Source organism: Archocentrus centrarchus, unplaced genomic scaffold, assembly GCF_007364275.1.
Source record: "Archocentrus centrarchus isolate MPI-CPG fArcCen1 unplaced genomic scaffold, fArcCen1 scaffold_32_ctg1, whole genome shotgun sequence".
In the NCBI taxonomy this organism is placed as follows: Eukaryota; Metazoa; Chordata; class Actinopteri; order Cichliformes; family Cichlidae; genus Archocentrus; species Archocentrus centrarchus.
Genome location: NW_022060260.1, coordinates 3,475,628 through 3,503,295, shown reverse-complemented (window position 1 = coordinate 3,503,295; position 27,668 = coordinate 3,475,628). Strand labels below are relative to the sequence as shown.

Below are 27,668 nucleotides of genomic sequence, written 5' to 3'. Positions count from 1 at the left end.
ACACAAAACAAGGGAGAATGGTGGGTAAGGCCTACCCTGTTTTTTTACATTATTACTGGGCAGAAAACTTGCGGGCCTTAGTTTACTGGCAGGAGGGTTACACAACTTTGGGTAACCGGAAGTATAAAACTGTACAGCGGAAGTAGCAGTCTGTCGTGGCAGACTACTACTTCCGCTGTACGGTTTTATACTTCCGGTTACCCAAAGTTAGAGCCAGAGTTAATGACAAAATTCGGTTACTTTGTGTTGTAACGTGTGGCTTTATTAGTTGGAACATGAGCTCGGATTCAACTTGTGCTGTTGTCGGTTGTCACTACATCAGTCTGTACATTTTTTCAAATTATTTTATTCTGTAAATTTGTTCTTTTTCCTCCAAATTATACTACCCAGTTGCACATCCTATTACCGTAATTTTTCCTTATGTTTTAAGTTTTCCTTTAATGTACAGCCTCTTATTTTTTTATGTTATTTTATTTATAGTGTGACACTACAGCATACAGCCTACACAAAGCTTAAACAATGCCTGCCTTCATGTAAACACGTACCAGTCAGCAAGATGACAGCTGCGTGTCTCCCCGATCACAGCCTTCAGCCAGTCCAGTGTTTCTGTTTCAGTGATCTGAACACTCTGATATCCAGATCAGTGATGTACCCTCCACAGAATAGCTGCAGCATCACTGCATGATTTCCCTAATCAGCGATACAGGAACAGCTGACTGTCTCCTCCACTCCACTTTCCCTTAGCATGACCCATACTAAGTGCTTAGCTTGGCCGATGCTCTGGCTCGGCTCTACAGCTGGTTTAAGGAAAACAACGTTGCCTTGTTACTTTACTGATTTTATTGCTTTGAAGGTGCTCTGGTGCTCTTATAATTATGTGATTCCTCGCCATCAACACCTTCGGAAAAAACAAGGTAACTGATAATGTCAATGTAGCTGACTTCGGGCCATAATTTCATGTCATTTACACAAGTGACGAGTGAGGCACTGTTACCTCGCTGCTTCTGGCAGCAAATCAGGAAGAGTTGTAACGTACCAGACACTGCCATTCACGCCCCGATTTGTTATAACCACGCCTTCCCTCCATCTTTTATGGACAAGACTTTTGAAAACTGGAGGCTCAGCGGCATTAATTCTTTGAAAGATTTATATTTCAATCAACAATTTGCCTCATTTCCCCAATTAAATGAAAAGTTTTCTCTTCCACCTACACAATTCTGCAGATATTTACAAATTCGAAACTACATCCATCAAAATATAAAAAACTTGGAACATCTTCCAGAGGACGATAGATGTATCACGCTCTTGCTGGGCCCCCCAGATTCAAAAAAATTGATCACTAATTTTGTTAAGTTATTCTCTGACTTTAACTCTGGTACACAATCTATTAAGACAGCTTGGGAGAGAGACCTGGGTGTACAGATTGATGATACTGTATGGGAGGAGAGCCTCAGCAGAATAAGATCCTGTTCCGTGAATGTGAGACAACAGTTAATACATAGACTTCATTATTCCAAAAGTAAGCTACACAAAATTTATCCCACAGTGCCTCCCTTATGTGATCGATGTAAGTATGCTGAAAGCTCTCTGGCCCACCTTTTCTGAGCATGCCCAAAGTTGTATAATTTCTGGTGTGACATATTTAAGTGGTTTTCCAAAATGTATAATTGTGAATTTAAACCAGATCCCAATATTGCTTTGCCTGGATACTCTCTTTCCCTTGCTAAATGTAGTCCTTCAATACAAATCACTTTTAAGTATGGAATGATAATTGCTAAGAGATTGATCCTAAGGTTGTGGAAAGCAGAAGCTGTACCTACATTAAAGGAATGGCTCTCAGAACTGACTGGGGTACTGCATATGGAGAGACTCATATGATATGATGGACAAACCCAAATCCTTTCTAAATATCTGGCAGCTGTTTCTGGACCTACTTCCTCAACAAGACCGTAATCCCTCTTGATACCGGACATATGATTTTACAACCTGCCACCTTCCTCGCTTTTACAAATCTACACAGAAATATTGGTAAAAGTGATGCACCAGCACTTTGAATAATTGTACATGCCCAGCTGTCCTTTTTCTACTTGTTGGTATTATTTTTGTTATGTTGTTACATTTGTATAAAATTAAAAAACCTAAATAAACAATTATAAGAAGGATGACAAACAATACAAACAAACTGGGCTGGACAGGTGCCAGAATTAAAACTAAGGGAAACATGAAACGGGGAGACACACAGCAGGCATCATTGACGGCGACACAACAAAGAACAGAGAACAACTGAGGGCTTAAATACACACACTAGGTAATCAGGGCAAGTGGAAACAACAGGGAACAGCAGGGAACAACAGGTGCAACAAATGAAACTATAATACAGGGGAAGCAAAACTACACACAAAGTACAGGGAACACAAGACTGTCAAAATAAAACAGGAAGTAACCCAACATGGTACATGCAGACTTAACACGTAGGAGGACTGGCAGACAGAGGGAACTAAACAGAGGTCAAGACATGGGGAGACAGACACAAAGAGAAACACAGAAACAGGAGCACAAAGACATGGGAAGACCAGAACACAGGGAAATCAGAACAACAAGCAAATAACTATAATAATTATAACCAAAAACAGAATACAAAACTACAACAAACTGAGAAACTAATGTAGCCCAGTCCATAATGATTATGGGCATGAGTAAATAGTTTTAAAATGTTCAAATAACTAATAGTTCATGTACAGTTTTTATAAAGTTCATAAGTGAGTTGTGTTAAAACAATAGTGGACCAAATCATTTTGTTTGCTAATAAAGTAGTATGTCACTTTAATTAGTTTCACTGCACTTTCACGCATTTTGTGTTGTGTACAACCTATCCTCACTGAGCATCAGAATGTCAGTCTTGACTTGTGTTTATTTGTATTGGTTGTTTGTGACCTATGTAACCAATCAAGGGATTGTGGGGGCGGGATGTGAGGTTGACCTAGTAGAGGGCAGGTGCGCGAGAGGTACAGAGATGCCACAGACGTACATCAAACGTGTGTGTTGACCGCTGATCGTATCGGAGTATAAGTGCCTTTCATCGTGGTGAATGCAGAGTTTGCCATTCTGTGTTAAGGACTTTGAAACATCCGAAGGTAAATATTCCTTTGAAAGTTGTATTGAACTGTTTCTGTCAGATGCAGTATGTTAAAATGGAGATGCTAATCGCGGATAGCATATTAGCTTGCTAGCCGTGTCGCACATGTATAATATAGTAGCTGTCTAAGTTGCTAAGTTGTTAATGTGTGCCGATGCTGTTAGTAGTTTAAATGAGAGCGATTATAAAGCAAGACTAAGATATTTTATATGCTCGCTAACGTGTAGGACCAGGAGACTATCCTTGGACTTTTTTTTCCCCCTTGCTACGTGACGGAGCATAGAAGTATCCAGGAGTCGCCATCTTGCTTGGATTTTGTGTCGGAGACCGAAGCCGTTGCCGGACACCCTCGTTGCCCTCACGAATGATTCCCTAAAGGTTACCAGCGACTAACATTAACCAGGTTGCTGACTGACTGACTGCTCGAGGTTGTGAGTACTCAAATTGCACGTGCTTATTATTTTATTGTTTTGTTCTGCTTGCTTGGCAAGCGAAAGGGTCATAAAGTTTCTGACCACACCGCACCCCAGCGTCGACACAGGCCTGCACCGTTTGTTTTATTTTATTTTAAAGGACTGATATTGAGTTGCAGCTTGAGTGTGTGAGTGTGTGTGTGAGCTGCAGGACTATTGTTTTCACAAGTAATTGGATTTATTTACAGGTGTTTTGAAGAGACCCTAATTGAAGTAATTATTTTGTACTCTTATTGTGTTTATTTGAAGTTGCAAATATTAATTTTGATTACTAAATTCTATATTTTTGCGGTTAAGAATCCTGTGTGTGTTATTTCTTTCGTGTAAGGATTTTCCCCTGTTTATTAAATTTGAACCAGAGAAACGTGTTTCAACACTGGATGATAACAATTCTTAGTAGGATTAAAGGCCAAAGGGTTGTATTCTGCTAAGTGGAGGCACCAATCACCAAATTTCTTATCAATACAGGTTAGTACGGAAGCCAATAAATTAAAGAACCCAGGGCCCCGCCCATAGTACTACAATACCCCTGTCTTTAAATGATGTTTACCTATTAGCTACATGGGTCGGGTGCTACACAAATTGGAGGCACCGCTGGGATATTTTCCCTAATAAGGTATAAATTTTAATGTCAAGTAGTTGAGACTCTTTCTCATGGTCAAGCCTGCAAGCACATAAGACAAAATAATGGCAAGTTTGAGTAATTCCTCGCAGTGGGAGTTAAGTAACTGGTGTAGAGGGGAGGGTATAGAGCTAACACATGCCCTTATGGTACTTGGAGTCCCCGAAGATGACGACATCTCTTGCATTGAGGAAGCACTGGAAACCATAAAAGCACTGGGAAAAGTAAGGGTAAGAGGAAAAATGTTTGACGCCAAACACCAGGCATTAAGCGTGCTTTGCGAATGTCGTGAGCCAATCGATCCCTCTAGAGTCCCATGTGAAGTCTTCTTGCCTGCCAGGGGGCATGGCTGGAAGATAGTGGTAGCTCAGCGCAAAGAGAGCAGTGCAGATGATTTCTCAGAGAAACTAGCACAGTTCCTCCAAGAACAAGGAAAAACAATGGAAGACATTTATCCAATGTGTGGTTCCGCCACAGAAGTGAATAGCACTCCAGAGTCTATTATTCGCGCTGTAGGGGAAGTGTTGCATAAAACCACAAAACCCACTGAAAGCAACAACTATAGACGTTTAAGGACTTTTTCTGGAATCAGCCCTGTTCCACTAGGTGAGGAGTGTTTGGATAACTGGCTTGAACAGGCCAAGCTTATGGTAGAAGAGTATGAGTGTTCAGAAAAAGAGAAAAGACGCAGGATAGTTGAGAGTCTTAAAGGTCCGGCTTTGGAGATCCTTCAGGCTGTACGCTTGTCGAATCCTGATGCTAGTCATTTGGAGTACATAGAAGCAATAGAAAGTACTTTTGGAACCTCAGAGTCAGGAGAAGACCTTTATTTGTCTTTCAGGTCTCTTCGCCAGGAGTCTGGTGAGCCCTTGTCAGAGTTTTTGCGCAGACTTGAAAGATCCCTCTGTAAAGTAATTAAGAGAGGTGGTCTCCCAGTTAGCGCAGCCAACAAAGCTAGGCTTGAGCAGCTTATAAAAGGAGCAACTGAGTCTGATCTCATGTTGCTTAAGTTGAACTTGCGAGAGAGGAGGCATGATCCTCCTGCTTTCCTAACCTTGCTCAAAGAAATTCGTGCGGAGGAAGAACGTGAAGCCGCCAGGCACAGTCTCAGCAAACCTGTGCACCGCCAGCGTGTGCATGCAGTGCAGGTGGAAAAGGAAAACGAGTTGGCAAATAGTCAGCAACTTGAACTTCGAGCTGAGATTGAAGAATTAAAATCCGCCCTGAGTGAGCAAGTGAACAAATTGTCTAAATCAGAAAATGATAAAACTACAAAAAAGTCCAAGGATAAGAAGAAAGTAAGAGCTGAGTCAAACCCCGAAATACAGTCTTTAAAGAAAGAACTGAAAGCTCTAAAGGAACAGATAAGTGTGATGACTGTGAAAACCAAATCAGGCTCAACCGCAACAGCGAACTATTCTAGCCACAAAACAGCTGCAAATCCACAGTGTGCTACTTCTAGAAGCCAGTTTGTAGCAGAGTCTTCTGAATATTTCTGCTATAGATGTGGTGAAAATGGGCACATTGCATCAAAATGCACAGCTCCAGAAAATACACAGAAGGTCATAAAAAAGCTCATTCGCCAAGTGCGCGGAGCAACTTGTGGACCAAAAGAATCCAGCAAAGGTTCCGATGAATCTATTGCTAGAGTCAATAAAGTCCATATTCCAGAGACAGACACTAACTTACCTGAAGGTCTGGTAGGTCCATCATCTGTGGTAAAAATAAAAGTTAATGAACTTCCTTGTGATGCCCTCATGGATTCTGGTTCCACTGTAACCATTATCTTTGAAGAGTGGTACAAGAAACATCTGTCACATGTCCCTATTCGTCCTATTTCTCATCTAGCTATATGGGGTCTCGCTGATTCAGAGTACCCTTACAGAGGTTATGTGGTAGTGGACATGGAGTTCCCAGAGGACTTGGCAGGAGTAAAAGGGCCAATCACTGTTCTTGCTCTTGTGTGTCCCGAGCCACAACATTGCAGCCAAGTGCCTGTCATTGTAGGCACTAATGCCTTTCTCTTCCGCAGACTGTGGGAGCTTTCAAAAGAAAGTGGCAGTCAGAACAAAGTACACTCTTTGAGAATACAAGCAGTCTATGAAAAGCTACAGACACAAACCCTGAACCCCCAGTCAAAAGCTATTGATGAGGCAGTTGGGCAAGTGAAATGGCAAGGCCCAGGCCTACTGTCCATAGCTCCTGGTGAGAAGTGTTATGCCACCTGTAAAGTGGAGAAACCGACTTTCTCTTCTCAAGACATTATTCTTGTTGAAGCTCCTGTGACGCAGCATCTTCCGGCTGGTGTATTTGTACAGCCCGGAGTGCTCCCTAACAGAGACATTGACTCCAATAGTTTCACTGTCCTTTTGCACAATGAATCACAAAAACCCACGTCTATTCAGGTTGGCACTGTCATTGCAGAAATGTATGCAGTAGATACTGTAGCCTTACCTCAGCCTTCCAACTCAACCACTGACCTCCTTGATCCCGAGCTCTTTGATTTTGGAGACTCACCAGTTCCTGAGGAGTGGAAGAAACGGCTTAGCCGAAAACTTGCTGAGAGACGAAATGCTTTCTCTCTCAATGAATGGGATGTTGGTTTGGCACGAGGAGTTGAGCACCAAATACGTGTCAGTGATCCCACTCCTTTTAGAGAACGATCACGTCGCTTAGCCCCAGCTGATATTGACGATGTAAGGCGACACATACAGCAGCTACTGGCTGCTGGCATTCTGAAAGAGTCCCGAAGTCCTTATGCCTCACCCATTGTGGTAGTGCGCAAAAAGAATGGAACCATCAGGATCTGCATCGATTATCGGACCCTGAACAGTCGCACTATACCGGATCAGTACACAATGCCACGCATTGATGATGCCTTGGATTGCCTCACAGGCAGCCGATGGTTCTCAGTACTGGATCTTCGGAGTGGATATTATCAAATAGCCATGGCTGAAGAGGATAAGGAGAAGACCGCATTCATCTGTCCCCTCGGATTTTATCAATTTGAGAGGATGCCCCAGGGCATCACTGGAGCCCCAGCCACTTTTCAGCGGCTTATGGAGAAAGCCGTGGGTGATATGCACCTTCTCCAAGTCATTGTCTATCTTGATGACATTATTGTCTTTGGAAAGACTCTTGAGGAGCATGAACAACGATTGCTGAAAGTTTTGGATCGCTTGCAAGAGGTTGGCCTAAAAGTGTCAATTGACAAATGCCAGTTTTGTCAACCAAGTGTTAAATATGTGGGCCACATTGTCTCAGAATCTGGTATTGCCACTGATCCCGAGAAAGTGAACGTGGTAAAAGACTGGAAGGAACCCACTGATCTCAAGTCTTTGAAGTCCTTCCTTGGTTTCTGTGGCTACTATCGGAGATTCATTGCGAACTACTCCAGCATTGTTCGCCCACTGACTGAACTTACAAAGGGCTACCCCCCAGCTCAGAAAGGGAGACAAGCACAAGCCCCAGGCACCTCTAAGGTGTATTTCAAAGCATCTGAACCTTTTGGCGAACGGTGGGACCAGTCCTGTCGAGATGCATTCAGAAAAATCATTGACTGTCTCATAAATGCTCCAGTGTTAGCATTTGCAGACCCAAGTAAACCATACATACTGCATGTTGACGCCAGTATGAGTGGTTTAGGTGCAGTGCTATATCAGGAACACCCAGAAGGTCTACGGCCTGTAGCATTTGCGAGCCGAAAACTTAGCCATTCTGAACTGCGATACCCTGTCCATCAGCTAGAGTTTTTAGCGCTGAAGTGGGCAGTGGTAGATAAATTTCATGACTATTTGTATGGAGCTAAGTTTACTGTAAGAACTGATAATAACCCCTTAACCTATGTGCTGTCCTCAGCCCAGCTAAATGCCACAGGACATCGCTGGTTAGCTGCCCTTGCTACCTATGACTTCAGCATCCAGTACCGTCCTGGCCGTCAGAACACTGACGCTGACTTGCTCTCCCGACAGTATGCAACTGAAGATGTCAGAAACTGGACAGACATTCCACCATCAGGCATTAAAGCAATCTGTAGGCGAGCTTGTGTTGTTGAAACACCCAGTGTCCCTACTAGATTGGCTGACCAACTTGGTGTCCCACCGACGGTCATCCCTGATGTGTATGCTTATCCAACGCACTTGAGCTCAGATGCCATTGATCAGCTAAGCCCAAGAGAGCTTAAGTCTGCACAAGATTTGGATCCTGTCATCGGTCCAGTGAAAACAGCTCTTGAAGCTGGCAAGATGCATGTTCAATCTCAAAATGATCCCCCCGATGTTGCTTTGCTTAGCAGAGAAATCTCTAAGTTGGAGCTAAAAGATGGAGTTCTATATAGAACCAGACAAACACCATCAGATAGAGAGATAAATCAACTTGTTTTGCCACAGCGATACCGAAGTGTAGTACTCAGGTCACTACATGATGATTGTGGACATTTGGGAATAGACAAAACCTCTGAGCTGCTCAGAGACAGATTCTATTGGCCCCGCATGATCGCTGAAGTTGAACAATATATAAAAACATGTGGAAGATGTGTCTCCAGGAAGACTTTTCCCCAGCATTCAACTCCATTGAATCAGATCACTAGCAATGGTCCCTTAGATTTAGTGTGCATTGACTTTTTGCAAATAGAACCCGACAGTAGAGGGGTTGCAAATGTGTTAGTAGTGACAGACCATTTCACGAGATATGCACAGGCGTTCCCTACAAAAAATCAAAAAGCTACTACTGTTGCAAGAGTATTGTGGGAAAAATACTTTGTGCATTATGGTCTTCCCGCAAGAATCCATTCGGATCAAGGCAGAGACTTTGAGAGTCGCTTGATAAAGGAGCTTCTCTTTATGCTTGGCATACGAAAGTCTCGCACATCCCCATATCACCCACAAGGTGATGCTCAACCTGAACGATTCAACAGAACACTCTTGTCCATGCTTGGTACGCTGGACACAGCAAACAAAAGGAACTGGAGTCAATACATCAGTCATCTAGTGCATGCATATAATTGCACAAAAAATGATGCCACAGGACATTCTCCCTACTTTTTAATGTTTGGACGTGAAGCAAGACTTCCAGTTGACATTTGTTTTGGCACAGTTGTGGATGGGACAAGTGAAGTGTCACATCTTAAGTATGTCAAACAGATGAGACAAGATCTGCAACAGGCTTACAAACTAGCAATGGAAGCCGCAACCAAAAATCACATGAGAAACAAGTCTCGTTATGATCAACATGTCCGAGATCAACCATTGGCAGAGGGTGACAGAGTGTTGTTAAGAAACCTTGGCCTGAAGGGGAAACACAAACTTCAAGATCGTTGGAGATCTACTCCCTATGTGGTAGTGAAGAAGTTGCCCAATCTACCTGTTTATCAAGTGAAGCCAGAACAAGGCTCTGGAGTCATTAAAACCCTCCATAGAGATCATCTCTTGCCAATTGGTTACCTGGTCAGAATGCCACATTCAGTGGAAAACGAGAAAAAAGTCACAAAACCAGCAGTCACAAGGCTGCAGAGTGTAAGGAAAACCCCCAAACAGTCTTCGTTGTCTGAGCAAGTAACCAGTGACTCTGCTTCATCAGACTTGGAATTTGAAGGTGTGCGTGAGTACTCATCCTTGGATATGGATGAGGTGAAACGACAGCTTTTGCACACCCACCATCTGGAGAAACCATACCCAAGTTCTGTTGATGAGAGTTCACAGGTGTCAGACAGTGAGCAAAGTGAAACTGACCCAGTTAGACAAAGAGAGGAGTTGTCGGATGACACTAGCTCTCAAGAATCGGAAGATGAAGAGTTGCAGTCCCAGCCTACAGAAACTGAGATGACGCAGGAATCTCCTTCTGTTTCGAAAAGAGCTGTGAAATGCAAAGAGACACCAGTAGTTAGGAAATCTCAGCGCGAAGTTAAGCCAGTCATACGCTTGACTTATGATGAACCTGGACATCCTACTGAGGAACCTGTAACCATTGTGCATCATGGGATGGTTATTCAGTTGAACCTTGGTTCACAGGGCGAAGGTATTAATCCATTCAGAGAGTCTACACCTTTCAAGAGATCAGCAAAACAAGAAAGGAAACCCTTAACTACCTCAGGCAGAAGAGCCAGGGTTAGATGAGGACATCTACCTTTTTAGAAGAGGGGGGGTGTAGCCCAGTCCATAATGATTATGGGCATGAGTAAATAGTTTTAAAATGTTCAAATAACTAATAGTTCATGTACAGTTTTTATAAAGTTCATAAGTGAGTTGTGTTAAAACAATAGTGGACCAAATCATTTTGTTTGCTAATAAAGTAGTATGTCACTTTAATTAGTTTCACTGCACTTTCACGCATTTTGTGTTGTGTACAACCTATCCTCACTGAGCATCAGAATGTCAGTCTTGACTTGTGTTTATTTGTATTGGTTGTTTGTGACCTATGTAACCAATCAAGGGATTGTGGGGGCGGGATGTGAGGTTGACCTAGTAGAGGGCAGGTGCGCGAGAGGTACAGAGATGCCACAGACGTACATCAAACGTGTGTGTTGACCGCTGATCGTATCGGAGTATAAGTGCCTTTCATCGTGGTGAATGCAGAGTTTGCCATTCTGTGTTAAGGACTTTGAAACATCCGAAGGTAAATATTCCTTTGAAAGTTGTATTGAACTGTTTCTGTCAGATGCAGTATGTTAAAATGGAGATGCTAATCGCGGATAGCATATTAGCTTGCTAGCCGTGTCGCACATGTATAATATAGTAGCTGTCTAAGTTGCTAAGTTGTTAATGTGTGCCGATGCTGTTAGTAGTTTAAATGAGAGCGATTATAAAGCAAGACTAAGATATTTTATATGCTCGCTAACGTGTAGGACCAGGAGACTATCCTTGGACTTTTTTTTCCCCCTTGCTACGTGACGGAGCATAGAAGTATCCAGGAGTCGCCATCTTGCTTGGATTTTGTGTCGGAGACCGAAGCCGTTGCCGGACACCCTCGTTGCCCTCACGAATGATTCCCTAAAGGTTACCAGCGACTAACATTAACCAGGTTGCTGACTGACTGACTGCTCGAGGTTGTGAGTACTCAAATTGCACGTGCTTATTATTTTATTGTTTTGTTCTGCTTGCTTGGCAAGCGAAAGGGTCATAAAGTTTCTGACCACACCGCACCCCAGCGTCGACACAGGCCTGCACCGTTTGTTTTATTTTATTTTAAAGGACTGATATTGAGTTGCAGCTTGAGTGTGTGAGTGTGTGTGTGAGCTGCAGGACTAGTGTTTTCACAAGTAATTGGATTTATTTACAGGTGTTTTGAAGAGACCCTAATTGAAGTAATTATTTTGTACTCTTATTGTGTTTATTTGAAGTTGCAAATATTAATTTTGATTACTAAATTCTATATTTTTGCGGTTAAGAATCCTGTGTGTGTTATTTCTTTCGTGTAAGGATTTTCCCCTGTTTATTAAATTTGAACCAGAGAAACGTGTTTCAACACTGGATGATAACAATTCTTAGTAGGATTAAAGGCCAAAGGGTTGTATTCTGCTAAGTATAGGCACCAATCACCAAATTTCTTATCAATACAGGTTAGTACGGAAGCCAATAAATTAAAGAACCCAGGGCCCCGCCCATAGTACTACAATACCCCTGTCTTTAAATGATGTTTACCTATTAGCTACATGGGTCGGGTGCTACACTAAACCATAAGATACACAACCAGAAAATACAAGATTTGATGCACAGAATGTATTTACTACCGCAATGGCAGAAGTTCGAGGTCAGGTTGGATGTGAGGCAGACAGTGTAATAATCGACCTGAAGCAGGTGCAGTCAGTCTTTAGAAAGGTTTCTGAAAAGAAGTCTATGGGCCCTGACGGCCTGTCGGCTTCGCTGTTGAAATGCTGTGCGGATAAATTAGCTGAAGCTTGTGTCCAATTTTCCAAAAGTCCTTGCAGAGTCACACAGTCCCAGAGTTGTGGAAAAAGTCTATAATTATTCCTATTCCAAAAGTATTAAGTCCCAGTGAGAATAAAGACTTTAGGCCTATTGCACTAACATGTACAGTGATGAAGTGCTTTGAGAGACTGATAGTGAATATGATCAAACCAGAGATATCTCCAAAACTGGACCCTCTTCAGTTCGCATATAGAGAGGGGCGCAGCACTGTGGGTGCTGTGTTGAGTGTCACCCACTTGATAAACAAACACTTAGAAGATCCTAAATCATATGCAGGAATTTTATTTGCTCATTTTAGTTCTGCATTTGAGACGGTTCGTCCACATCTGCTCGTTCAGAAGCTTTTGAAACTAGAAATTAATCCTTTAATTATTAAATGGTTTTTATCTTTTTTAACAAATAGATCTCAACAAATCAAGATCAATGACACATTATCAACTATTAAATATTGTAGCACAGGGGTGCCCCAAGGAGCAGTGAGTTCTCTCCTTTTCACCTTGTCTACAAATGAATGCAGAGGGAACCAGATTAAAAAACAGGTAATCAAATTCTCGGATGACACTGTTATACTAAGTCTGTTACAAGCAAATGACTGCCCATCTCTTTACCACAAGGAGATCAAGGACTTCAAAGTGTGGTGTGATATTTGACCCTAGAGGAATATGTGCACATATTTTTTTTTTATTTTTTATTTTTTTCTTCCTGCTCTCGGTGGAGACGGACGCATTTTTCTCTTCTCCCCAGCCTTCCCTATCTACCCCTGCTTTTTGCTGCTTCGCTGCTTAGAGCGTTTCTTCACACGTCCCCAAACTGGAAATTAAATCATGGATCTGGTCAGCTGGTCTCTCAACACTATTGATGGCCAAATTCTCATCACGAGGAGATTGGGAGAAGGGGAACCCTCTTTCCTCTGGTCCGACTACACACCCGGCTGGCTATGTTATGGATTCCTGTGGGGATGGAAGATAACGTTCCTGGCTGCACTGTGTGGACGTGGCACATATATTGATAGCAGGATTTATTTTCCCAAATTGGACCTGGAGATACCTGGTATCCGGGCAGCTGTTCAGGCCCTAGTAAGGCTGCCTATGAGGGATGCAGAAACAATATGAGCTCAATCAGACTCAGTAGAGCTGAATCAAAGTGGATTACATCTGGAGGAGTGTTGGAGTCTCTGTTCTACATGGTGGAGTAGAACCAAATTCAGATTATTGGACTTCTGAGAGGTAACCAGAAAACTGTAAGTCTGTCAGCAAATAGTTATGACGGCCTGAACCAAAACAATTGCAGTATTTGGAGTTTGGCTCCCAGACGGCCTTGGATGCTGTCTGTCTAAATCGCCCCTTGGAGATGTTTGTAAACAGATGCTCTGCACCCCCGCCCCGTGGTGTGACCTGTATGAACTGGTATCCTGGCAACCAAGGCTGACTGTACCATCTTATCATGAACTGCTGGTCTGGAAGCTGATTGGCCATCACAGCATCCTGCTCATCTCCGCTGGCAGCCCCTCCCCTACCCACCCTAGTGCTCTCCAGGCTTTAAATGTGCTGCTGCTTTGCTGAGGTGTTTTTTTGGAACCTTGTAAGGTGTTCATAATGAACACAGTACCAGATGATTTTTTTGAACCTACCTATCCCAGTGTATCTCGTTCTGTTTTCCTGCTAAAGGTAGCGCCGGTAAAATGGCTGCATGACCTCAGACACCTGTCCCCCCTGTTTGTCTCTGTGTTTGTATTTCTCTTGGATGGGTGTTCTGGAATGCAAATTTCATTATACGTTTACATATAATGACAATAAAGTCTTCTTCTTCTTGACTTACATGATCCTGCTGTAATCGATGGATGTACAGTAGAACAGGTCAGCACATATAAATACTTGGGCATCTACATGGACATATTTTTTAAATGGGAAGAACATGTTGACTTCTTATGTGGAAAACTGGCACAAAGGCTACACTTTCTTTGTAGATTGAGACTGTTTGGTGTGAGTTCCAAGGTTATGGGTATGTTTTATCATGCAGTGCTGGAAAGCTTGATCAAATATGGAATGGCAGTCTATCAGTCTCTCCAATCAAAGTATGAAACAATTGTTGTACAGCAGGCTTACAGAATTATTAAGGATTCTTCCCATACCTTCTATACAGAATACGAGCTGCTACCTTCAGGAAGACGTTAAAGTGCTAGTAGCTGTAAATCAAACAGCTATAAGCTCTCGTTCCTCCCAACATCTATTGGACTATTGAACAAAGACTCAGCACTGTTTAAAAGACCTCAAGCCAAACCAATATGCATTTGAGTGTTAGAGATGAACTTCTATGAACTTTTATTTAATTATTTTAATTTCCCGTGTTATTACTTGATCCTTCTCTCTGTTTTTATTATGTAAATTGCAGCTGAGTAACAGTATTTGTCCAAGAGAAATTTCCCATTGCGGGACAATAAAGGTTATTTGATTTGATTTGATTTGATCAGTAGTCAAAGACTGGGTACTTGTAAGACAAAGGCAATAAGACTGACATACATCAGCACAGCATACTAGCTGGATACTAAAACACACACTCACGTTCACACTCACCCATTCCCTTAGTGTGGTTGAAGTCCCCTCTCACTATTTTACAGGACCGTCCATCTCCATTACAAACACCACAGCGGTCCTCCTTAGCAGATGAGCCAATGATGCTGTCACAACCAATTTTCTGCCCACAACAAAACAAAGAACAGTAAAATGGATCTATATGTGTGTATGCAAAAATATATCCTCCTGTCCACATGGGCTTCTGTTGTAAGACATGCATTTCTATAACATTAGAATTTACTTGTTTCGTGTGTCATATGTACTGTAGTTCAGCTACCCATCAGAAGGTGGAGTCCAATGTTAAGGAAGTGGATCCACCATCCTTTTTTACATAGATGCTTACTCATTTCAGGAATCATATCAGAATGGGAGAACCAACTTGTTAAATACACTTAGTCATCAATAACAGTTTGTTAGATCCATGAAGTGTGCACACAGACGTTCAAATTCCTGTTACAATTTCTTCACTAAAGCCATGAATTTACTTAACACTCTCATAGTTATTCATACTTTGAAAGCAAGCAGTGAATGTGTCCAAAGTACCGCAGCTTAAGGATTTTTATTTATGCAAAACTCAGTAAAGAGGAAAACATATCGATCACCACTCTCTCTTTAACTTACTCTTTGAGTGAGTTAAAGAAGGTAAGCATGATGCAAAGGCACATATTCTCACTCCCTTTCCTGTCTGCTTCCACTCTTCTCTCTCTCCTGGTGTACTTGCCAGTATTTTCATAGCATGCCTTACTCACATGCCAGGCTTTAAAAAAAACCCTCCATTCCTCCCACACACTCTAAAGCCTCAGTATACTGGCTCCTAGTATTTGTCCACAGCTCAGTCTCACTCAGGTGAGAGACACAAACAATGTAGATATTTAAAGCTAAGAACAGCTGTGCAGTTCCTGAGCTGTCCATTTTTTTCTCCATACCTTTCTCTTCACATCAAACTGGTACAAGTTAATCTTGGTTTCTTGTTTTTTTTCCCAGCATAACTGTAACCAGTGTAACCAGTACTTTGTAAATTTAAATTTGTTCATTTTAAATCTGTTAGGGTTTTTATGAACCTATTTTCAAAACTTTTTGATGTAACCTCTATTTGGGAAAATAAATTAGACAACTACTGATGTATATTTGGTATTAAAATGGAATGTCCATTTCCCACTGTCACCAAGTGCTGCTCATAGGGGGTCGTTTAGACTGTTGGGTCTTCTCTGTAAATATTGTAGGGTCGTTGCCTTACAATATAATTTGGCCCTATGTAAACTAAATTGAAGTGAAATTGGGGATTCTAAATGTCAGATTATAGTTTGCATCCAAATATCATGTCACATTTGACCTCTGATCTCACTTTTACATTTCACATTTGCCTTTCTTTTAAGTTAACCCCAAAATGCATTGTCTCTTTAAAGAAGTATTGTCAAGAGAAAGAGAATGAATTGTCTATTTAGTGGAACTATGCTGTTGTATAATATTATGGATATTATTATTATATTATCCACTACCTACTCCTACATAATGTTTGCATAATCAAAGTAAATACTGCCCAGAGAATGAGTTGCCTTGGCCCCTTTGCTTTTGCACTTTCAGAGTGCTTCTTTTGTTTTTGGTAGCATTTAACTTAGAAACTGTGATTCTTACAAGTGTGGTGTGTATTGTCAACAGATATAAAATACTGTATACAAATTTAAAATATCATGTCATGTTTGACCTCTGACCTCTCCTTTAAGGTCAATAGATTGACCTGAAGGTCAAAGTGATAATATTGCTATATAGAGCTATTTAAAATGACACTAAGTTTTCAGACTGATGAGAACATGTTGTCATTGGAACTTTTTTTAAGTATAGTTGATTAATTTTAATATGACTTTGTTATGCACATCACAGTAACAGGTTATAACCATTTAAATACATTACAATTTGAATGCATTCACAATGTTCCTGATTAAGTATTATGTTTTGGATGTGATGGTGTACACACGTACCTGACATCTCCCATTAACACACAGGTCTGCCTCATACGGTCCACATGGAGTCCCATCTATTACTCTGTCAGCCGTCAGGACTGGGACATCTCGGCCAACTGGGCTGCAGAACAACATGCATGGCTTCTCTGCTCATAAACACACACACACACACACACACACACACACACACACACACACACACACACACACACACACACACACACACACACACACACACACACAAATCTAGTTGTAAATATGAATCTGGTACAGACAGACAAGTTTGATTTTTATCCAAAGTTATTTAAAATAATATCAATAATAAATGTCTGATTATTACCAGCCATGACAGCTGATTTTAGTTATTTGCATTCATGCATATATACAACTTTTGAGTGATTCAATCTAAATTTTCACAATAAAATAATAATCCCTCTTTAGCTTATGGTATTATAGTCATCTTTTTGGGTTAAACGGTCTGATGTGCTCATAAAACCTCTTAAGTATACAATACTAGTGCAAAACCAACAAGAACCGTAGGCAGAACCAAGTGCTGACTGTTTCACATGGTTCATCAGTCAGTTTATCAGTTTGCTCCTCAATGTATCTGTCACGGCTGGTGCAGACAAGGCAGGGAGGACCCCAGTGAGTTTCAGTGAAGATTTATTGATATTGTTTTCAATGAACACAAAACAGCAAACTCAAAGCAAGAAACTTGAAACTCGAAGCCAAAACACACAGCAGACGGAAAAACTGATGAGGACCCGAACACCGAACTAAACCACACTGAGACTTAAATACACAGATGGAAAGAGGGGGAGTGGAAACAGCTGAGCACAACAGTTGAAATGAATAAGACTAATAACACAGGAAGTAAAACACAACACAAAACACAGGGAACACTGGACTGCCAAAATAATACAGGAAGTGACTAAACATAACAGACGCAGACCTAAAACAAAAAACTTGACAAAGGGAACATTACACAAGAAACAACAAGGGAAACTGCAACAGCGAGCTACTGGCACTCAGCTCTACATCTCATCCAAGCCAAATGCAGTCCTCCCCCGACCCTCCCTCTGTTACTGTCTCCTGGAAACAAAAACCTGGTTCTGACATAATCTTCTTAAATTAAATGATGACAAAACAGAAATTCTACTTGGTGGCATAAAGTCCACTCTTGCCAAATCAAATAATTTTACACTCACTATCGACAACTTCACTGTCCCTATCTCTTCCCAAGTCAAGAGCCTGAGTGTCATCTGGATAGCACGCTCTCCTTTGAGGCCCACATCAATAACCTGACTCTTCTATGTAACATCAATCACCTTCGTCCACCCCTCACACCCGTCAGCACCGCTATCCTTGTTCATTCCCTGGTCACTTCTCGCATTGATTATTGTAACTCACTTCTCTCCAGTTTACCACTCAAAGTCCTTTGTAAACTTCAGATGGTCCAGAATTCCGCTGTCTGCATCATTACCTGAACCCTTTCCACTCAACACATCACCCCCATCCTTCAGGAACTTCACTGGCTCCCTATAAACCATCATATTGAATACAAGATTCTCCTACTCACCTACCAATCTCTCCATAATCTTGCATCCCCATATATCACTGCTCTTAATCATTTTTACACTCCCTGACGTACACTTCGTTCCTCTTCTTCCACGCTTCTCACCACACCTCCTGTCTGTCTATCTACAATGGGGTCTTGAGCCTTCTGTTACACAACCCCTCATCTTTGGAACTCACTCCCACAATCCTTGAAGGGCATCAATAGTCTATCCATGTTTAAATCCCGTCTAAAAACTCACCTTTAAACAAGCATTCGGAATCTAAATACGATGTTACTAGGGATTTCATTTACTTGGTTTAACAAATTGTTTTTCTTATTCCTGTACTGCTGCTTATTTTGTACTTGGTTTATTGTTCTTATGTTACTGTTTTATTCTGTAAGGTGAACATGAGTGTCATGTAAGGTGCCCACAAATAAAACGTATTATTATTTATTATGTACAGGTACATTGTTTTATCAAAGACCATTTACTTTCATTTAGTTTTTTGATTAAACCTTTGAGTTGTCAAGTTTAGATTGAAATGGGCTAGGCGGGAATGCAATTATTTGCAAATCTCATAAACCCATATTTTATTTACAATAGAACACAGAAAACATATCAAATGTTTAAACTAAGAAAAATATTACTCCTTTTTGAAGTTGATGAACTCTGTCTCAAAACAGTTGGGACAGGGCTATGTATACAAGTCTGTACAGTCCTTAATATCTAGGAACTGGTCAGGGAGACCAGTTGCTGGACTGTTGGAAGAGGAATGTTATCCCATTCTTGTCTGATACAGGATTCTAGCTGTTCATGATGTGCCAAATGTTTTGAATTGGTTAAAGTTCTGGACTGTAGGCAGGCCACTTCAGCACCTGGACTCCTCTACTACAAAGCCATGCTGTTGTAATAGACCCTGATGATGCCTTTCCAGATGTGCAAGCTCTGCCAATTAAACAGGAACCTCACCCCTTTAATTTGGAGGATGCAGCATCCATGTTTTCCAAAAAGAATTTAAAATTTTGATTTGTCTGACCACAGAACAATTTTCCACTTTGCCTCAATCCATTTTAAATGAGCTTTGGACCCGAGAAGACAGCAGTGTTGTCCACATGAGTTCTTTTTTGCAAAATAATGGTTTAACCTGCATTTTGTGGATGGCATAGTGAACTGTATTCGCAGACAATGACTTCTGCAAGTGCTCCTGAGCTCATGCAGTTATTTCCATGACAGAATTGTGCTTATTTTTAATGAAGTGCTGCCTGAGGGACTGGAGGTCACGGGTATCCAAAACTGATTTTTGGCCTTTTCCCTTGCACACAATTCTCTGAATCTTTTGGTGATTTCATGTACTGTAGATGACGAGATATTCAAAGTCTTTGTAATTTTATTTTGAGAAACATTTTTCTGAAATTGTTCCAGAATTTGTAGGTACCATTTTTTTTTATAGATTGCCCATCTTTATTTCTGAGAAACTGTGCTGCTTTAACTCTGCCTGTTGTCGGTTAACCTAATTATTTAAGAAATGTTCCTCATGCTATTTCTTTTTAGTACCACTTACCTTGTTTCCCCCATCCCACTTGTTTCTGCCATCAAGTTCAACATGAGCTAATATTTTTCATGAAATAGTAAAATGTCTCAGTTTAAACATGTTTTGTGTGTTTTATTGGGAACAAAATATATGTTTATGAGATTTGCAAATTGTATTCTCTTTTTATTTACAATTTACACAGGGTCCCAATTTATTTCTTTTTTAAATAGTGACCTACTTTTCTGTATTCATTAACAAGGATAAAATAAAAAAAAAAAAAATATATATATATATATATATATATATATATATATATATATATATATATATATATATATATATATATATATATATATATAAAATTTACTATTTTCCTGGAAAAAAATTGTATTGTTAAGTGTACTCCAAAGACACCAGTGGAAAGAATGACAGAAGGAAGCATCAGGTATAAAATGTGTCTGATTAACAAAAAAAATTGACACGGAGTTTGAATAAAACCTAGCCATTTCATGCATGAATTATGGGAACCTTAGTCAAGATTTTTTTTTTCTGAATGTTTTTATTTCTCTTTAGGCAAGAAAAAAAATGCAATTAAAATTTTGTTTATGAACCTACTTTTCATGGAGTTACAAATATGTCCACTCAGCTGGACACCATGCATTTGACTTTTCAACCAGAGAAATGTGTATTTAACACACCAATAACAAAAAATGATCTTGCATCCTCAGATCCACTGTCAGTACTACTAATCCTGATTCTGTTAATTACATTCAAATAACAAATAAAAATTTTTAAAAAAGCAACTCCCCGTGACTGGCCAATCGGTAGCAGTGTATGGGATGATCACAAGCATCCACTGTGTTGACTGATATGCAACTATAACAACAAAACACAGGCATACACAAGAACAGCTTTGAACAGCCGTCCACTGTAGTGACCGCTATGCATGAAAGGGCTAGAGCTTGTATTATTAATCAAAAGTAAGTCAGTTTTCTTGCTTTGTTACCACTGTAAGAGAGGTGCGCATGAAAAAAATAAAACATGGAGGAAAGTCCCTTTTCCAAAGTTGTGTCAGCTGAGAGGTGTCCCAAAAGGCTGCAGTGATTCTGGAGGAAAATAAAGGAATGTCTGTCTCAATCCACAGCGGCCTACTTTGGGAAGACGGTAGAAATCAATACAAGATAAAGGTCACAGTGACTGCATGAGATTCTGACTTTAACTCTTCTGCTGAAGCTGGTTGCATGGCACATGTGCTGAATTACTCACTCCCATGATTTCCTGTCATGTCTCAGCTGTCACCTCACTAGGTATACAATTCCCAGGAAAATAACTTTTTGTGATATTACCAGATTTTCTAAGGGAAGTTCACCATACTCTGATTAATAAATAATCCATACATACTTGTTTGCAAGGAATGAAATTCATGAAAGGAAACAATAGAGAAGAGAAGCCACGCCCAGGTCTGCAGCACAGCTCCCTTCTTCTGACTGTGCCTGAAATACAGTCCCAGTCAAAAGGTTGGACACACTCTGTCTCCAAATAACAAAAAACCTTCCTATGCAGCTCCCTTTTACACTCTTTTTGTCGATAGGCACCCCCCCCCCCCCCCCCCCCCCCCCCACTCCCACTCCCACCCCTTTCACCTTTGCCCTGTTTTCGAAGTCACGTATCTTTCTCCACAAACTCTCACACACGTGCACCCTCACATACATACGTGTGAACTCATCCTTTCTGTCCTATTACGACATCCAGTACTTTCCTGTGTCACACACCCTATGTGAGCAGTGTCCTGCTGCTCTTCCTCTTTTCATCCCATCACACAAACACTGATTAGCACTATTCATTTTCTTAACATTGCACTTTCTCATTCATTATATTGATTAGATTTATACTTGATTACAATAATATCTGAGTAGAATTATGCACAATTAACTATTAGCAAAATCAGATATGAATATATTCTTTTATAGCACTCTGTACTACTACAACAGTAAGCTCATATTCAACCTTGAACGGCAGACACAGATAAAAAATATGGTATTAAGATGCAGCTCAGGTACAAACATTGTGCTAAGGGAGTTTTCAGACTGAATTAGAAGTAGATAGAGAAATTGCAGTTATCTACAAAATCAATTAAAATGACATGCACAAGTTAGCACAGATTTGAATTTGAGCTGTTGTGTTTTCTGAAATTTGAGAATGGTCTATTTTTCTTTGTAGATGCTGAGATCAAAGATGTTACACTAACGCTGAGACTGACTTGCATAGAGTAGATGTACACATGCTAGATAATATTACAAGCACAGTCTGTTGAGTTTATGGACACGTACAATTATGTCAGAAAAATAATGACAACTTTTCATTTATCTAAGCTTATTTTCCCCTCTAATATGGTAAGCCATGTTCTCCAGCTCATCCAGGGGGACACCGAGGCATTCCCAGGCCAGCTAAGAGATGTACTCTCTCCAGCTTGTCCTGGGTCTGCACTGTGGCCTCCTCCCGATAGGACGTGCCCAGAATATTTCACACAAAAAGCGACCAGGAGGCATATTCAGACACCCAAACCACCTCAACTGGCCCCTTTTGATGTGTAGGAGCAGCAGCCATACTCTGAGTCCCTCCCGAATGGCTGCACTCCTCACCCTATCTCTAAGGGAGAGGCCAGCCACCCTTCGGAGGAAGCTCATTTCTGCCGCTTGTATCTACAAGCTTGTTCTGTCGGCCACTACCCAAAGCTCGTGACCATAGGTAAGGGTCGGGACATAGATACCGGTAAATTGACAGCTTTGCTTTCACGTTCAGCTCCCTCTTCACTATGATGGACCAGTGCAGCCCCAATCCTTCTGTCAATCTCCTGCTCCCTTATCCCATCACTCGTGAACAAGACCCCGAGCTACTTAAACTCCTCCACCTGGGACAGCAACTGGTCCCTGAGCTGGAGTGGGCAACCCACCCTTTTCTGGCTGAGAACCATGGCCTCAGACTTAGAGGTGCTAATTCTCATGCCAACCGCTTCAAACTCCGCTGCGAACTGTCCAGTGCAAGCTGGAGGCTTGCAGAGGCATGTCGACCAAGACAGCCCTACAACATCCAAAGCCTTCAGGACCTCAAGGTGAATCTCCATCCACCCCAGGGGCCCTGCCACCAAGGAGTTGTTTAACTTCCTCAGTGACCTCACCCCCAGTGATGGGTGAGTCATCCCCAGACTCTGTTTCCACTACAGAAGGCATGCCAGTCGAAACAGTGTAGTGCACCCACACTATATACCGTGTGGGTTTCCTCTCCCGAGTTGACGGTTTTCCAGAATCGTTGTGAGGTCTTCTGAAAGTCTTTCCATGGCATCACCAAACTCCTCCCCAACCCGTGTTTTTGCTTCAACCACCATCCGAGCTGCGTTCCGCTTGGCCTGCTAGTACCCATCAGCTGCCTCCGGAGTCTTGCAAGCTAACCAAGCCTGATAGGACCTCTTCTTCAGCTTGATGGCTCCCTTCACCTCTGGTGTCCACCATTTAGTTCGAGGATTACCACCACGACAGGCAACACCCACCTTGTAGCTCACCGAGGGCAACTCCAGACTTGAATAGAGTCCAGCCCCTCTCCTGGAGACTGGTTTCCAGAGCCCAGGCCATGCACTGAGGTGAACCCAACAATATTTAGCCGGTATCTCTCAACCTCATGCACTAGCTCAGGCTCCTTCCTCACCAGAGAGGTGACATTCCATGTCCTGATATCCAGTCTTGATAGCCGGGGATCGGTCCACCAGGGTCTCCACCCTTGGCTGCCACCTAACACACATTGCACCCAACACCTGCGACGCCTCCTACAGGTGGTGAGCCTACAGGAAGGCGGTCCCATGTCTCCTCTTTGGGCTGCGACTTACTAGGCACCAAAAACTAATGCCCGGTCACCAGACGCTCTGCCTTGATGTCCCTCCGTAGGCCTGGCTCCAGGGTGGGGTCCTGGTAACCCTATCCCAGACACGGTAAATTGTTCCCTTGATGTGTATTCCATTGGGGTTGCTAACCAATCATGTAAATGATTAATAATAAGCGAGATGTATAAAGGTTAACATAAAGTAGTCAAAAGTCTGGATACACGTTGAGTGTGCCCAAACTTTTGACTGGTACTGTACATGATACTTGAAAAGCGTTGCAATAATTAGTTTCAAAACTGACGTGTGAGCCGTGCCCAGACAAACGAATAATAAGCATAGCTGTTTATCAGAGAAAAAAGATGGTATTAGAGTTATTATTCTAAACTGCTGCTGTGCTTAAGATTTGTACAAACTATACTTCCAAAAATCATTTAAAATGGTTCACTTTTTTAGTTTTGTATTGTCTGTCACTTTTCATGCAAAACATTGACTGTGATGGGTTAGGAGGGTACTGCTGCAGTATAAAGTTGTATGGATCTCACCATCATTAATAATAGCAGTCAGCATGCCGCCCTTCTTCTTATTGGCTTGTTGGTCGTAGGATAGACACTGCAGGTCTCTGAAGCTGGGGGTCCCCTTGGGACAAGGAGGACCTTCACAGGCCTTGTGTTCCACACTGGCCTGTGGGCAATGTCGCCCACCTGGACCAGGTCTGCTCACACACACACACACACACACACACACACACACACACACACACACACACACACACACACACACACACACACAGAGAGAGAGAGACCAAGAGAGAGAGAGAGAGTATAAACCCTTAGTTAAAAAACAAATATTAAATATATATTAAAATATTGGAATAGTGTTTTAATCATCTTGTATGGGCCATTGTAGTATTAAAATTAGTATTTATTTAAACTCCATGGCTCATTTATCACACAGCAGGCAATAATTGTCTAGTCTTACTAATCATTCAAATTGCTTTAAACTACGAACTACATTTAGCCATATGTTCATACAGAATTTAATTCTATATACTTTAACCCTCGCAACCACGGCCAATCTAGAATCACCAATTAACCTACCAAGCCAAAGTACCTGGAGGAAACCCACCCAGGCACTGGGAAAACATGTATACAATACAACAGTAACCAGTAAAGACAATCATATTTTTCAGTACTGCATGGTGAATAATCTTTCGCTCTCACACACAAACATGCATGTGCGTACACCCTTAGGTCCAATTTTGCCAACAGTGAACCAGACGAGGTGCACTGTTCTTTTCTTGTTTTTAAAAAAAAAAGAAATGCGTATTTTCAAAATATAAATGCAAATAAAGACCTTTTTTTCTTACCTACTGACCAGACCAGTAACTCTGACTAATGTCTATCTACTGAACAGAAGACATCATCAGCCTGCAGTGTAACTGTGTACAACACAAAATAAAGTAGTAGAAAGCCTTAATCCAAGTCTTTCAAGAATTTTGTAAGTTTGAAACTTTCCCACTTTGAAGCCTTGATTATACCCTGCTGCGGATGCAGATATGGACATGGATAGCTGGAGCCACAATGGTCCAGTAGTCATTTCTGTTCTACTTGAAGTCAGCTGCTTGAAGTGCATGAGTATCTGGTATACTGTAATTTACATTCTCCACAGACAAGTTCTTGCAGTCACCAGAAACAGGCAGGAGATCCGCACAGAACTTCACTCTAACTGTTTGATGATGAAATTTACATCACTCAGACCCAAGCAGATGCCGAAAGTAACATGAAGGCTTTGAAGTACTTTGAACCACAAGTCACGGTCACTTTTTCATAGAGCAATTTTATTCTATGCATTTCAGTGCTTTTTCAATCTTGCATCTATACCTATGTCCAGGGTGCAATTTGCGGGGAAAAAACACACACACACACACACAAAAGTAATTCATGAAAATAATTCATGAACCAATGGTCCTATATACACTAAAGCCATTTAGAATATTTGTTACTATACTGGTATCAATGTAAAATTTAGAGAAAAATTATGAACTTCAACGGAACAACTTCAGAACTTAAATATATATTTTTAAATGATATTATGTGCAGTATTCTTAGTCTCATGCTTTCCTCTTAATACAAAGCGTTTAACATGCCAGAACTAAAATCTCCCTTCTACTTAGTTCTATTTGGCCAGCTGTGCCCTTTAACTTCAATATTTAATATGAAACAATCTCAAAAAATAATAAATGTTCCTCTAAAATCCTAAGAAAATAGTCTGCTTTGATGACTTTTTCTGCTGTCCTGCCAAGCGTGACACCATCGCCCCTCTTTTAACCACATCTGCAAAGGAAGGAGGAAAACTTACATTTACTGAGATCAGTGATGGACTTTTGAGTTTGAAAGTAAATAAATATGTGAACTTAACTCAGCTCTGTAATATGTTTTGCAGCATCTTAGACTGCAGGTTCTAACCTGTGAATGATGCAGTAAATGACAGTCAGATAAACACTGGTCTTTTAACAAAGAAGTGTGCCTGCAAAGCCAACATGCAGTGCATGTAGTTTCTTCGTAGACAGCCTTCATAACTGCAGGATGTTGCAGGAAGCAGCCTTGGTGAATACAATTCAACAAGTTGAAAGAAGGCGCTGCAAAACTCACCTTTGTAGGGAATTCTGATCTCAGCAATCAGGCACGTGCATGACATATAGTAGGAATATTTTTATGACTTGTTGTAAGTCTCGTGATGCACTGAATCCGGTTCATTTCTCTTTTATTTAGATAACGATACTTTTTTTTTTGCACTTTGAAACAGTGAAGCTTAGTGACTTGATGAAAACCCGAAATTGAATGGGATCCAAATAATCCCCCTAAGCAGTGTCACCTCTGCTGTCACCGACTGTGAGTGATGAAAGTGAAAGTTGTTTTCTGATTTTATTGGTGTTTGTGCTGCAGCACTAAAAATCAGAGGGGAAGGGGGGATGAATTGTTTCTATCCCTGCTAGGGATAGAAAAAATTAATTAATTAAGCAGAGGGAAGGACATGTAGACCAGAGGGTGTGAAATCTCCCTCATCTACCCTGGGAAATCACACTCTGCCTACAGCCAATTTAGTATGCAAAATGACCGGTTGTATAGAAGTCTATAAGAAAACAACCTTCGGCTCCCTTGCTATGTGACCTTAGTATACACTTTCTTGATCAGCTTGTAGTCTTCATCAGTAGTTGTAGTGTTCCTCTGTTTCACAGAGTACTGAATTTATAGATAGATATACTTTTCAGAAGTTGAACATTTCTGTAATGTTAATCCTTCATTGATACATCTTACAAAATATTCTAATAATATTCAAAGTCCTGTTGTATTAAAGTCAGTGAAAAGCGTGTGAAGTTTGATGGGTCTAGCTTGAACAGTATACATCTATGGTGTGAATTTGAAGATCCTAGATAAGACTGTTCTCAAGTTACCACATTCACGAGATTTTCACAAAACTAGACCTTTAGTTTGAGGTTAAGGTCACCAAAATTCAAACTCATTTGAGATTTTTTAGTACAGTAAAAGTTTGGACACACCTTCTCATTCAATGTTTGTATTTTTTTCTTACACTGTAAATTAATACTGGAGTCATTCAGACTATGAAGGAACACACAAGGAATCATGTAGTAAATATGTTTTAGATTTTAGATTCTTCAAAGTCAGCACCTTTTCCTTTGATTACAGCTTTGTTCACTCTTGGCATTCTCTCAATCAGCTTCATGAGGTCATCACCTGAAATGGTTTTCCAACAGTCTTGAAGGAGTTCCCAGAGGTGCTGAGCACTTCGTGGCTGCTTTGCCTTCACTCTGCGGTCCAAATCATCCCAAACCATCTCAGTTAGGTTTAAATCAGGAGGCCAGGCCATCTGACACAACAATGCATCACCCTCTTCCTTGGTCAAATAGCCCTTACATAGCTTGAAGATGTCACTAGCAAAGCATCTTCATACCATCAACCTTCCTCCTCTATACTTCATGGTGGGAAGGACACA

The 27,668-nt window shown here is 41.2% G+C and overlaps 1 protein-coding gene across 1 annotated transcript in view; it reads right to left on the bottom strand.

Moving 5' to 3' along the window:
• Positions 1-27,668, bottom strand: part of adamts17 (ADAM metallopeptidase with thrombospondin type 1 motif, 17) — a 182,014-nt gene that overhangs the window by 43,621 nt on the left and 110,725 nt on the right. Inside the window, exons 13-15 of the mRNA XM_030724178.1 lie at positions 24,197-24,366; positions 16,709-16,836; positions 14,730-14,850 (exon numbers count right to left, since the gene is read on the bottom strand). Coding sequence (XP_030580038.1) covers positions 14,730-14,850; positions 16,709-16,836; positions 24,197-24,366 — 419 coding nt within the window. The remainder of the gene's footprint in view (positions 1-14,729; positions 14,851-16,708; positions 16,837-24,196; positions 24,367-27,668) is intronic.